Genomic DNA, 13,263 nt, shown 5'->3' with positions numbered 1-13,263 from the left:
CATTATAATCTTCAGTATCCTTGTCTCCACTGTCAGTAAGAAGAATTGAAAGATCATCATCTATAGTGTTCTTCAAAATCATCGTCATTGGTACATGCTATTGCTTGACAGTGACTACAGTCGACCCTCGTTAATTCGGACCCCGTTAATCCGGATTTTGGATAAATCGGACCCCAAATTTTTTGCCAAAAAATTTGGGGTCGACCTCTAAATGGGTAATAGTTTCGTTAGGTTGAAAAATATTTACCAGTAACTACCAGTAAACAATGGAAACGACGGACCACCAGCTGTGAGTGTCGGTACAGTTGCCAGGGCAGATCTCTTGCGTCATCATAGCAAGCCCAAAGTAGCCAGATGCATGGTATGGTAGCACAGGATGATGTAAAACATAAAGTACCGTATTTTTTGGCTTAAAAGACGCACTTTTTATGACAAAAATATACCTCGAAAATTACCATGCGTCTTCCAGGATGCTAGTCGATGAGTTGTAGCAGAGGTTTTTGAAATCAGCCCCTTACAAAGACTGTTACCTCATTACAGTACTTAACAATTACAATTATTCTTTATACAGTACAGTGACCCCTCGTTTAACAAACTCAATCCGTTCCAGAAGGTCGTTCGTTAACCGAAACCATTGTTTCAATGGGTTTTTGGGTAATTGGTTCCAGCTCACCGAAAATTTCCTAAATTCAACAAAAATGTTCGGTAGGCTGAGCTGGTGCCGCCTCCCGGGTGGGGGGTTGAGTGGGTGGAGGGTGCACTGCTGCCCCCTGGCCCTGTGTCGGCACACTTGTTTCCACTACCCTCCCCCTGAGTATAACCCATGTACACCTGTCCCCGTTCCTCCTCGACTCCTCCCTCTTCTGCTTCAAGTCCTGCAGGAGTTTTTGTGCTGTTCCCTCTGCATTACCGTGTGGTCTGGGTGAATGAATACATCCCAAAATGCCTCGCTCCTTGCTAAGTTTTTTGTCTGCCGAAGCTGTAGTGTGGGCTCTCAAGCATTTTCGGGATCTCATTTTGGGATATCCGACCACAGTCCACATAGATCATGTAGCCGTGACAGAACTATTTAATGGGAAGAATTTATCAGGGCATTTAGCATGCTGGTATCTAACCATACAGGTATTCGCACCCGACTTCAAGTATTTGTCGGGCTGTGCGATCGTGGGAGCTGATTCTCTATCTAGACACATAGCTCCTTTCACGCCACTACCTACATTCACAGTTAAGGGGGGAACATTTACAGGATCCACTATGGTCCAAGGTTATCTATGCCTTAAAATCAGGAGATGAGGTACATTTGCCCAAATTACCTCTACCACTCACAGTTTGAGCTGTAGCACAACATACTATATTGCTCAGTGAGAACACAAGAGTCAATCTCTTAAATTGTTATTTCTGCATCAATAAAGGAAAACAGCCTCACTCTCTTCCATGATGCTCCCCAAGCTGGGTATCTAGGGCAAGACAGATGTCTAACAGAAATTACCTACGTGCTTATGTTTGAAATAATGATGTATGCATCTTTATATAATTTAGTTAAATATCTTTCTCGTCAGAAACGGTCATCCCAACGATTATGAATAAACTCATTTAGAAATGCATCATTACTTCAGGACAAAATTGGACAGATTTGCAACAGCCAATCAGCTGTAACTTTTAAGGAGGGGGTGGGGCATCTCTTCTCAGCTGGGAAAAAATGCACTATACATCAAAAGAAACAAGGCCCAAAGAAGGAAAGGAAACGGAAATGAGTGATGTTCAAGTAGAGCATATAAAGCAACGGGGATGGAGCAGGACCAGTAGAAACACTCCACACTCACACACAAATTCCCATATTGTATTTCCAACTTGTATACAAAGTAGCCATGTTTAAGAGGGCTGGGAAGCATTAAGGTATAGATAACTGGCTAGCAATGTACAATAGTAGTCCTCAGCTTTTGTATCCATTAATGCATTTCATGAAGATAAAGTTGTACATTCTAAAATTATCCTGAATGCAATATACAATACAGTTTTCATAAATTATAGGGTATCATAACTGCAGTTATTGATGAGGCTTCTGGGATATATGAACTCGATGGCAAGACTCGGCTGGTCATCACCTACTTGCTTGAAGTCACTGGAGAGTTGTGGAATGAAAATCTGGAAAATGTTAACGAGACAAACATACCATCTAACAACTCAACAGAGAAGAATGCACCATACAGATGCCTCGAAGAAGGTGACTCTGTTATGCTCCATCGAGTACATCACACCAAAATTAATGGCACTTTACATCTTATATGCTGTGGACGAAGTTTAGTGGAAAAAAACAGGTAAATAGTTTAGATTTTTCATTTCCTGATGCAGTAAAAAGTTTTCTTGACAGTGAAATAATCTTTTTATTTGTTCATCTTGACAACAGAGAAGCATATTCAATTAAAAGGCATCCATTAGCCTTATTTTAATAAAATTAATTTTTATTTGCTAACACCTTCATCTCTAACTTGATTTTGAAGGTGTTTAACAAAAGAAAGTCTTTATCACATTGTTTTAAGTACTGTACTGTTAAATATTAGTCATCGACCTTACATGAAATTATAATACAAGTATGTGTACAGTATACAGTGGTCCCTCGGTTAACGAGCACAATTCGTTCTAGAAGGTTGCTCGTTAACCGAAAAATTCGTTAACCGAAACCATTGTTTCAATGGGTTTTTGGGTAATTGGTTCCAGCTCACCGAAAATTGCCTAAAATCAACAAAAAAGGTAGTAAAGTACACTTACTCTGAGGTGTGTATGTAGAAGGCTCCTGGATGATGGTAATGATGATGGGATTTAGAATGGGGGTGGAGGAGAAGGGAGAAGAGAAGGCATTGGGGTGGAAGAGAAGTCACCCCATGGTGCCATTTCACCCATAAAATTTTAGTTCACTTGGTGTAATTCAAGATTATTTTCTTTAAATCAACTCTTCACTGCATTATATATTGTCAATATGTAAAATACATTTCAAAATGACCAATAATTTGACTGGAAACACAGAAAAAAAGCATTTGTGTTGAAGAGAGTCTGAAGCAAGATGTTACCTCCACTGAAAAGACACAGACTGACGCCTGTATGGTGTGTTGACAGGGTGTTTGGCGCGCTAAAAACTAGTTTCCCTGTACTTAAATTATGTTAAATAATTGTTAAAATGACTAAAAATATGAATATAAGACATTTAAAATTATTGAATAGTGCAAACTTCTTGATATTTACTAAAATGGTAAGGAATTTAAGCCCTAGAACCGATTACTGTATTGGCGGACTAATACTACAGCTGATGGGCAGCCAAATGCAGGCAAAAACATGTTGGGAAAAATTCGTAACGAATTCGTTAATCGAGGGATTGCTCGTTAACTGAAGTTAAGAATCTTATGGAAGGTAATTCGTTAACCGAAATTTCGTGAACCGAGGCGCTCGTTAACTGAGGGATCACTGTACAGTACAGGTGTTGACTGTTATATGATTGGTTGATATACAATGGATCAGTTTTACTGTGTTAAGAAATTAACACTAAATATCACTATGTGATGGCTAAGATCAGATTTGGTTGTTATGTGATGGCTACTTGAATGTTTTTCTGCATTTTCACTACTATGAAAAATTAATGTGCAATAATTCGCATTATTCCGAGATATGATGACTCAGTCTCAGAATGGCATAACATGTGCAACCCATGCGAGATGTGTGGGAGGCTCTGCTCATCCCCGGTGACTGCCAGGCTGAGCAACTTAACTCACATCTCCCAGAGGATGCTTTGTGTGTGGAAGAAGCTATTCTTTGTATATTAAATAATATATACTGTATCAGTAAATGGGAGAAATAATTGTAAGAAAAGAAAATAATGCATTGCATTTGGCAATTTTGTCATACACATGGAATATGAGACAGCAAACAGCTGAGGACCCCCACTCTGCTCCCCCCCTCCTTAGCTGTGTAATAACTCCTGTGCACATAAAAAAAAGAAATTAATCCCTGTATGTTTTTGACTTTATAATAATTTTATTGGCACATTCTGTATATTAGATTGTGTGTGCATGTAACAGTTAACAATCATAAACACCTAACTCACTATATTATACACCTCTCCCTTCTCTTATCTCAATTATCCCTCAGCTCAATGAACTTTATTTCTTAATCAAGCTAACTTCATTTGGAGCACTTATATTTGAGGGATCACCAAGTTCTCTATTTGTTGCCAATCAGGGTGCACAGACATCATCGTTTCAATTAATTAGCTTGAGCGATAATGCCTGGGTGAGCATCAAGTCACCCGGAAGGGTTGACAGTGCTGAGTTGCTACCATAGCGCTCCATTGGCAACATCGTTCACCATTACTCTAGCAAGATGTATTGGGTTGAGAATTCCACCCTGAATGGTTCTCATATAACCCATACTGAGGATACAAGGTTCTTCCCAACATAACTCTACTGTAGATTGCTAGTAAGACCGGAAGGTCAGCGTCCGGAAGGATCACTAAGACTAGCAGTCTTTCTAAAGTTCGCCTGGAAAGGCTGAACCCGCTACTGAGGACATGAATAAAATAGAGTTATGAAGAGAAGAACTTAACTCTGGCCCGCATGCTGAGAGTAATTAGAAAACCCTGGGCGGAAGCCCGAAAAGTTTTTGTGAACGAACATGAGAAGAGGGAGAAGGATGGCCTCACATATCATGGTATTCATACTTGCACGTGTATAATTGGGACAAAGAAAAAAATTTATATACAGTAATACCCCGCTTTACGCTTTTTTTTTTTTTATGCTTTTCTACATTTATGCGGTACCCTGCCAGAACCGGAATTCCCACTTTACGAGGTGCATCTACTCATATACGCGGGTGAAGTATAATTTTTTTTATTTAGCTCATAAAATTCATGCAAATTACCCGGCCAGAATATAATTTACATTGCTGGAATTCTTACAATTTGATGATCATTTTGAATATAAACATCATAGATTTTGCATTAGACATACAAATTTTAGATCTAATGTAAGAATTTTGTTTACTCAGAGCAAATATGTTATCCTTTGTGCAAAATATATGACGTGTATTGTATATTCAAAATATTCCTGGTCTTGCAAGGAATCCAGCAATGTCAATTATATTATCCTAACTTTAGTCTGAGGTATTATTTATTACTATACCTTAAAATCTAGTGTTTTCACCCAAACATTTCTCAGAGAGGGAGGAGCCAGCGAGCGTGGGAAGAGGGGGAGGGGGGGGAGTTGAGTCCATTATTTGAATGGACATTAACCTGGTGACTGTAATTCTCTTAAATATTAATTGTGTGTGCGTACCATCATAAAATTAAGATGTTATTTTTACTAGAACATAGGTATTGTGTCGGAAAAAGTGGAGTTTGGGGGTCGGCCCAGTCTCTTTTAATTAATCCCATATGTTCTGTTATTCCATTTACGCGTTTCTCGTTTTACACGGACCTCCGTGGGCTCAATTGACCGAGTAAATCGGGGTATTACTGTACAGCATATATTCATATATACGTACAGTAATATGCGCTATAGCGCATTTGGTTATCGCAATTTTCGTTATCACGCCTCCATCAAAATCTGCACACCTGTTTTTATAGCGCATTTTTCAGGCCGAGAATTTGGTTATCACACAGTTGCCTCGGGTGTATTGTTACCCCCTTGCTTCACCTACATCTATTGAGGATAAAATCTTTCACCTACAAATTGACAACAACACATATGCTGTAATCAGACATATCTAAGTTGCCTCAACAGTTGCAACCCCAGTTACAATTTCAAATTCTGTGTCATTACTAAGCAATAACGAAGTCTCGGGTGCACTCTTAAATTGAGAGATTAAAGAGGACTCGGGCGTCCTGAAGCGATGAGAAAATGGACTCCTCAGACAGGGGACTCGAATAAAGAAAGCATAGCTACATGTTTTGTGGACTACAGTATTGAGCGTACCCTTTTCATCGCTTTGTAATAAACCTAGCCATGCCTATGTGAGTTTCTGATACTTACCATAACATTATCTATATCTTTAGTGGGTCTAAATGGTCGTAAAATGGGAAAATCGAGGTTGGGTCTTGGGTGCCTGGAACCAATTAGAATAAATCCCATAGGTTCTGTACTTTCGTTATTACGCATTTCGTTATCACTCACTCGGCGCAGTCCCAATTAGGCGTGATAACCAAGGGATGACTGTATATTCTTTCAGTGAAGACGAGCCCGGAAGGGCGAAAAACAATATAATTCACTGGGGGACCGGTGGTAGAAGCGGTACCATTCTTGCCTCGCAAGCGAGATGTCACGGGTTCGATTCCCGGGCCGGTGGAAGTTGTTTGGACTTACTTCCTAGCCCCATTAGTCCCTGTTCACCTAGCAGTAAAGTAGGTACCTGTTGTAAGTTGAAAGTTGCGAATTCGTATTCAGGGAGTTGTTGGAGCTTCCAATAACTTGATGACATAAACCACTGACTCTTCAGGCTTCTACGCCCTTAACTCATGAGACATAAAGGCAAGCATGAACTTAGCATGCTTCTCTGTTGGGCGCTGTGAACGCTTCTGTGCTTAACCTTACAAAAGGAGGTAGGGGAGTGCCCAATAAAAAAAAATATATAATATATATATATATATATATATATATATATATATATATATATATATATATATATATATATATATATATATATATATATATATATATATATATATATATATATATATGTCACACACACACAGTTCACATTACGCATCCCGCATTCACCGTTAACGCGGTGCCCTGCCGGAACCTAACATGCTCACATTCCGCGGTGCGTGTACCCCATTACGCGGAGAGCGGCTGGCAAGCCGCGCCATTTTTGGATCCAAACCTCCCGCCATCCGCCATGTTGTGTAAGAGGCGCGAAAATGGTGCGCACAAGGTCGCCCAGTCATCAAAACATTACCAGTTCTTCACCCGCCACCCACTACAGCCGGCCCAAGTCAGTGATAGTGATAATTATAGTGAGGATATGGACTTATATGAACTTTGGGGGGTTTGACAAAGAGGCCCTGCAAGCCTCTGTGGTGGATAGTGATACAATTGATACAAGTGATACAGGTGAGGGCCAATAATCTGCCCTCTGCCTCGGAACCAACCGCCCATCCCCGTGTGCCCAGCCATCTTTTCTACTAATGTAAGTGTTAAAAAACCTAATATTATTGATATTTCTCTTAATTATTAATTGTGTGTGCATGCCATCATAAAGTTAAGATAATATTTTTACTACAACATAGTTGTGTGTCGTCAAAAAGTGGAGTTTGGGGGTCGGCCTGGACTCTATTTCAATTAATCCCATATGTTATGTTATTCACTTTACGCGTTCCTCACTTTCCGCGGTACCCTCCGGGTTACATTAACTGCGTAAAGTGAGAGTTAACTGTATGTGTGTGTGTATATATATATATATATATATATATATATATATATATATATATATATATATATATATATATATATATATATATATATATATATATATATATATATATATATATATATATATATATATAATTCACTAAGTGACTTGAAAGCAGAGGATATTAGTCACTAATGATCTACTGTCTTCCTAGATAGAAGATGAGCTGTGGTTGCCATGCTTGACCAGACCATATAAAAAATTGCCCCAAACACAATATCTGAGAGACATAAACAAAATAAAAGTCACTCGATTTCCTCACCCTCACCGTGCTAAGATGTATTAACACCAAATATAAAATCCTCGTGGCACTTAGTATTTCAGCTATTACAACACAATTAAGCGGTGTCTTCTTTGTGTGTATTTACAGCTGATTCGCCACGCAAGAAGACAGTAGCAATGCGTGTGATATAGGGTGCGGGAGGGGGTTTTGAGAATTGCAATTAAATGCCAGGTAGCAACGTGTCGTCCTAATATTACGTATTAAGTAATTATTAGATGTTTTAATTGCGTGTATGTTGGCTTGGTGAGTTATTGCTCGGCATTAACATACCTAGGTACAGTGGGGTATACTATAACGAACGGATCCTACTACGAATATTCCTATAACGAACGGTTTTACCTATAAAATTGAGAATGCTATAACGAACGAAACTCCTACAACGAACATTATTTAAATTTTTTTTTTTTTTTTTTTTTTACTAATTTATTGTTTTTTTTTTATTACAAGTATTAATGATATTCTTTATTTCAGGGATTTAGATGCATATTTATGCACTTTTTTTAAAATTTTTACAATTTTACATTATATTTTTCAGTGTTAAGCGGTTGTATTTGAGGGCCTGGAACGGATTAATCCTATAACGAACGAATGGTATAACGAACAAGGTTCTAGAACCAATTAGATTCGTTATAGCATACCCCACTTATAAACCTAGGTGTCGCATTCTGGATTGATCAAAAATAATAATTACTGTACATATGTCTACCCCAGATCTGTGTGATAACTCATGAACAGGTAAAAAATGTTTATACCCTTTATGTTATTGACCTTATGATAATTACAGGAGGTCCCCGCTTAATGTCGGGGTTACGGTCCTAAAAACGTGACGTTATGCTAAACAATGTTAAGCGGATCAATTTTCCCCAAAAGAAATAGATAAAATATGGGAGTTGCGTTCCTGAGCCTCCCTTTGCCCCATGAAAAACATTACATATACAGAAAATCATTGCTATTTCTATAGAAAATAGTATATATACAGTCTCTCCTCGACTTACGACGGGGTTCCTTTCCGACGACCAGGTCGTAAGTCGAACCGACGAAAATAATACGTAGAAATTTTAAAATGAAATACAGACCAGTAAAAGTAATCAATAATGAAAAATTAAAAAAGTGTTACTGTGTACTTAGCGTTAATGTAGTCAGCTCAATGCACATGGGGCCTCATTAATCTTTTATTTAAGCATGGAGACTACATTAATTGGATGAAGCAGAGGAGGAGACAGGTCTGGGTGGGTCATCAACTTTGCTTTCTTCAGACAGTCTAACAGACTTACTTGTTGAAGGTATTGGATCATCTTCAGGGGGTGAAGAGGCAGCCGTGGTGGGGCGTGAGGAGAAAACAGTGGCAGACATCTTAAAAAATATGTCCAATTTAGACTGCACAGTTTGCCTTTTCTTTTCTCTGTAGCAAGCAAGTGCATCTTGGATCAGTCCGTCAACTTTTGAAAAATCGCTCAACATTAGGATCCATTTCTTCAAACACTTGTATCCCCTTATTAATAGTAGCAAATGCCTCTCCCATTTGTTTCACTGGAAATTTTGGGGGGGTTCAAGTTCTTCTACATTTTGTCTCTTCTTTTTCTGCCAATTTCTGTGCCTCCGGTTCAGTAAGATCCTCGTTACTTCTCTTCTACTACACTTTCCACCAACTGCTCAGCATCATTATCAATATCTAACTCCAGATGTTTACCCATCTGCACTATCTTGTTACTAATCTCAGAAATTGCTTCATCTTCATTAAATCCTTTGAAACTGTTCACATATCTTTTCAGGACCTTCTTCCATATTTCATTCTTGCACTTACCTGTAACCTCATCCCATGCTGCAGCTATGTTCTTTGTACATTGCAAAATGTTGTAGTCCTTCCAAAATTCAGTGAGCGTTTTCTCACGTTCAGTAGCAGCAATAGCTTGAGCGAAGGTTGTACGTAAATAATACGCTTTAAAAGCAGCAATAGCACGTTGATCCATGGGTGGATGACAGAGGTAGTGTTAGGTGGAAGGTAGACTACCTTAACATCAGGGTGCAGGTCATCCAGGGTTAATACATCCATTTTCGTAGCAAGGGTAATGGTCTTATGTTGCCTCTTCACTACACTAGCATTGGTAGCACTTGATGGGCGCTTGGAAGCAGAGGTGTATATTCAGGGTGTGCTAGGTGTGCTCCGCACACCCACAGAAGTCATGATATAATAATTTAATACTTTTATTTAATGTAAATAAATATACAGGACATTTTACATGTATTAACACAGTGTTAACCTCAACGGTTGTTTCTTGGCTTTCTTTTTAGCTTGCTATTAGCTGCAGAGCCTGAAGTTGAGCAGAACTGTCACTGCACACTTTGGGTAGTAGTCTCAGAAGGTAGGGGATGGGGTCCGGGAGGCAGGTGATGGGGGTACCGAGGCGGGGGAGGGACGGGGTTTATAGCAAGTAAAGTCGAGTGGCCAGCCAGTAGCACCCAGCCCGCAGCGGAGGAGGTTTTGCTCCGTACTTCGTTTCCGTTTACTGTGAATGTGAAAATATATTCCTTTGCTTTGATTTACATAGAATTTAAAGCTCACTGTGCATTTTAATTTTGATACTTTGACATCATTTTCACCCTTCTTACACAATGGGAAATACTGTTGAAGATGTATTGAGTGCACCCTTTTCTACCTGAGCCCACGAGGATAAGTTGAAAGTTGTGAAAGAGGGTAAACCTTGCCCGGCTCTTCCAAATTTACGTTCTACACATAAAGACAAAAAAAGTGAAAATACAAGACATTTTTCCATTTCACAGTATGAAACAGTGGAATGGATGACTGGTTGTGAAATTCGATCAAAACTTTTCTGTTGTCCCTGTTTAGTGTTCTCCAAGGAGAGTGGTGTGTGGAATAAACATGGGTTTTATGATCTCAACCATTTAACTACAGCACGACAGAAACATGTTCAGTCTCTTTTTGATCTTAAAATGTTTGGGAAACAAAGAATTGACACATTAATTAATTGACTACCAACGGAAAATTTAAGTAAGCCGACACAATGAGCAAGTAAAAAAAAGAAGAGAGATTTTGAAATGGATTAATGATGCAATATGCGATCTAGCAAAACAAGAGCTTCCTCTACGAGGTCATGACAAGTCTAGTAATTCAGTAAACAGAGGTAATTATATAGAATTACTGAATGCACTTCAAAATTACGATTCTCTTTTAGATAATCATTTAAATACATGAACCGTGTTTCAAGGTACTTCTCCAACTGTGCAAAATGACATCATCCAAGCTATATCTAATCTTGTCAAAGATCATATTAAAAGAGAGATAAGTTCAGCAACATTTGTTGCTATTATTCTTGATGAACCTTCAGATGTGATGTCAAAATCACAGCTTTCAACAGTTTTGCGTTTTGTTCATAAAGGCAAAATACATGAAAGATTCGTTGGATTTACAGATGTAATGCTGATAGAACTTCTGATGGTCTGTTCAGTCACATTGTTAACAATTCAAGAATTTCAAATTCAAGACAAATTGGTTGGACAGGCTTACGGCGGAGCAAGTGTAATGAGTGGACATATAAACTGTTTGCAGAGCAAAGTTCTTAGTGCCTATCCTCTGGCACTGTTTACACACAGCTATGCTCATGTGTTGAATTTAGTCTTACAGCAAAGTCTTTCCAACATAAAGGAGTGTAGAATTTGTTTTCAAACTTTAAATGGATTAGCAGCATATTTTTCTAAATCTTCTAAAAGAGCACATGCTGTACATGAGTTTGTTGTTAGAAAGCTACCCTCTGTAGCACCTACTAGATGGAATTTTACATCTTGTTTAAGTAACACGGTACAGAAATACAGAAGTCAGTTCACTGAAATTTTCCATGTTATTGAAAATTCTGAAAACTGGGACACTGATGCCACTGTGAAAGCACGACGATTTTGGAGCTTCTTCGAAGATTTTCAAACAATTTTGCTCCTTGAGGTTTTTTGTTCAATCCAGAATGCGATGCCTAGCTTATACCTAGGTATGTTAATGCCTGGCAATAACTCGCCAGGCCAACATACAGGCAATTAAAACATCTAATAATTACTTAATAAGTAATATTAGGAGGACACGTCGTTACCTGGAATTTTATTGCATTTCTCAAAACCCCCTCTCGCACCCTCCATCACACGCACTGCCACCGTCATCTTCTTGCCTGGCGAATCAGCTGTAAATACACACAAAGAAGGCTCTGCGAATTTGTGTTGTAATAGCTGAAATACCAAGTGCCACGAGGATTTTATATACAGTATTTATACATCTTAGCACAGTGAGGAAATAGAGTGACTTTTATTTTGTTTATATCTCTCAATTATTGTGTCTGGGACAATTTCTTATACGATCTCTGGTCAGCATCATGGCGACCACAGCGCATCTTCTTTATGAAGTCGCTAGATTTAAGAATAGCACCATCCCATCTATTGTTAAAATAATAAACAACTCCTGATTTATGTACTGTACAGCCGTGTAAATGTATTCAATGCATATTATATCATTGTCTAAATCAAATGTAAGTCTGTATATTTTCAGCCACCGGCTGCAACTCTATTAATAAACCGTTTATTATTATTATTATTATTATTATTATTATTATTATTACACACACACACACTGGAACTAGCCGTTTGGGGGGTGTTGCGGTAACTTTTACCCCCATAGACCCTTCTCGCTCTGGCTGGGAGGAGGGGGAGATGTGGTGTCAACAGCCAGAAGGAGAGATTAGTGCTTACTCAAGGATTGAGAAAGTTTTATTTTTTTGCTTATAAAATTGCACTGACTTTACTTAGGAGAATATAACTTGCATTGCTGAAATTCTTGTATGATAGCAATTAATTTGAGTATAAACATCCCTTATTTTGTACCAGACAATAATTTTAGTAATTAATTTAGTACATTTGAGTACAGGTTGTGATAATTAATGTGGTTGCAGCTTCAAAGCTTTGTGACATCACTAATGTATAATGAGTCTCCATATGCCCTGGTTTATTCATTGATCAGTTGTCTAAGAGCAAAAGTGTTTCTCTCTCTCTCTCTCTCTCTCTCTCATATATATAGGATGAGGACATCAGCGCTGACGTAGCCATGGTCTCTTGATCATGGAGACAGCTGCCAGCCTGGTTTGTCAGGCCCTTCCCTTTCCTCATCTCCTTCTCATCTGGATTTATCAACATCCACCCATCAACAGTACAGTGCAGATTGACGATCAACCCACAAGTAATATGGAAAAGTAACAATTTCAACTCGAAAGGAAGAAACAATTGTTAGGGTAACAATCAGTGCTTAGCAGTCAATTTGACCTGACGTGGGCCTAACACACTCAGTCCGCGGTACACTCACCACCAGCCCTGGATGAGAAGCCAAGAAGGACTCCAAACTACTTCAGGAGAGAAATGTGGACTCCCTACTCCACCCAGGTGAGGAACTATGAATTCCAAACTATATCACATGAGGTACAAAAACCATCTCCAACACCCTGTGTGAGCTGAAGGACCTACCCGGACCACGTGGT

The 13,263-nt window shown here is 38.8% G+C and overlaps 1 protein-coding gene across 3 annotated transcripts in view; it reads left to right on the top strand.

Moving 5' to 3' along the window:
- Positions 1–13,263, top strand: part of LOC121867522 — a 38,922-nt gene that overhangs the window by 9,504 nt on the left and 16,155 nt on the right. For all 3 annotated transcript variants that reach the window (XM_042367503.1, XM_042367501.1, XM_042367504.1), the window contains one exon: positions 2,032–2,318. In XM_042367503.1, the coding sequence (XP_042223437.1) occupies positions 2,032–2,318 (287 nt within the window). The remainder of the gene's footprint in view (positions 1–2,031; positions 2,319–13,263) is intronic.

The sequence above is a fragment of the Homarus americanus genome, unplaced genomic scaffold (assembly GCF_018991925.1).
Source record: "Homarus americanus isolate GMGI-L3 unplaced genomic scaffold, GMGI_Hamer_2.0 scaffold23598, whole genome shotgun sequence".
NCBI classification, from domain to species: domain Eukaryota; kingdom Metazoa; phylum Arthropoda; class Malacostraca; order Decapoda; family Nephropidae; genus Homarus; species Homarus americanus.
This window is presented reverse-complemented; position numbering and strand designations above follow the sequence as displayed.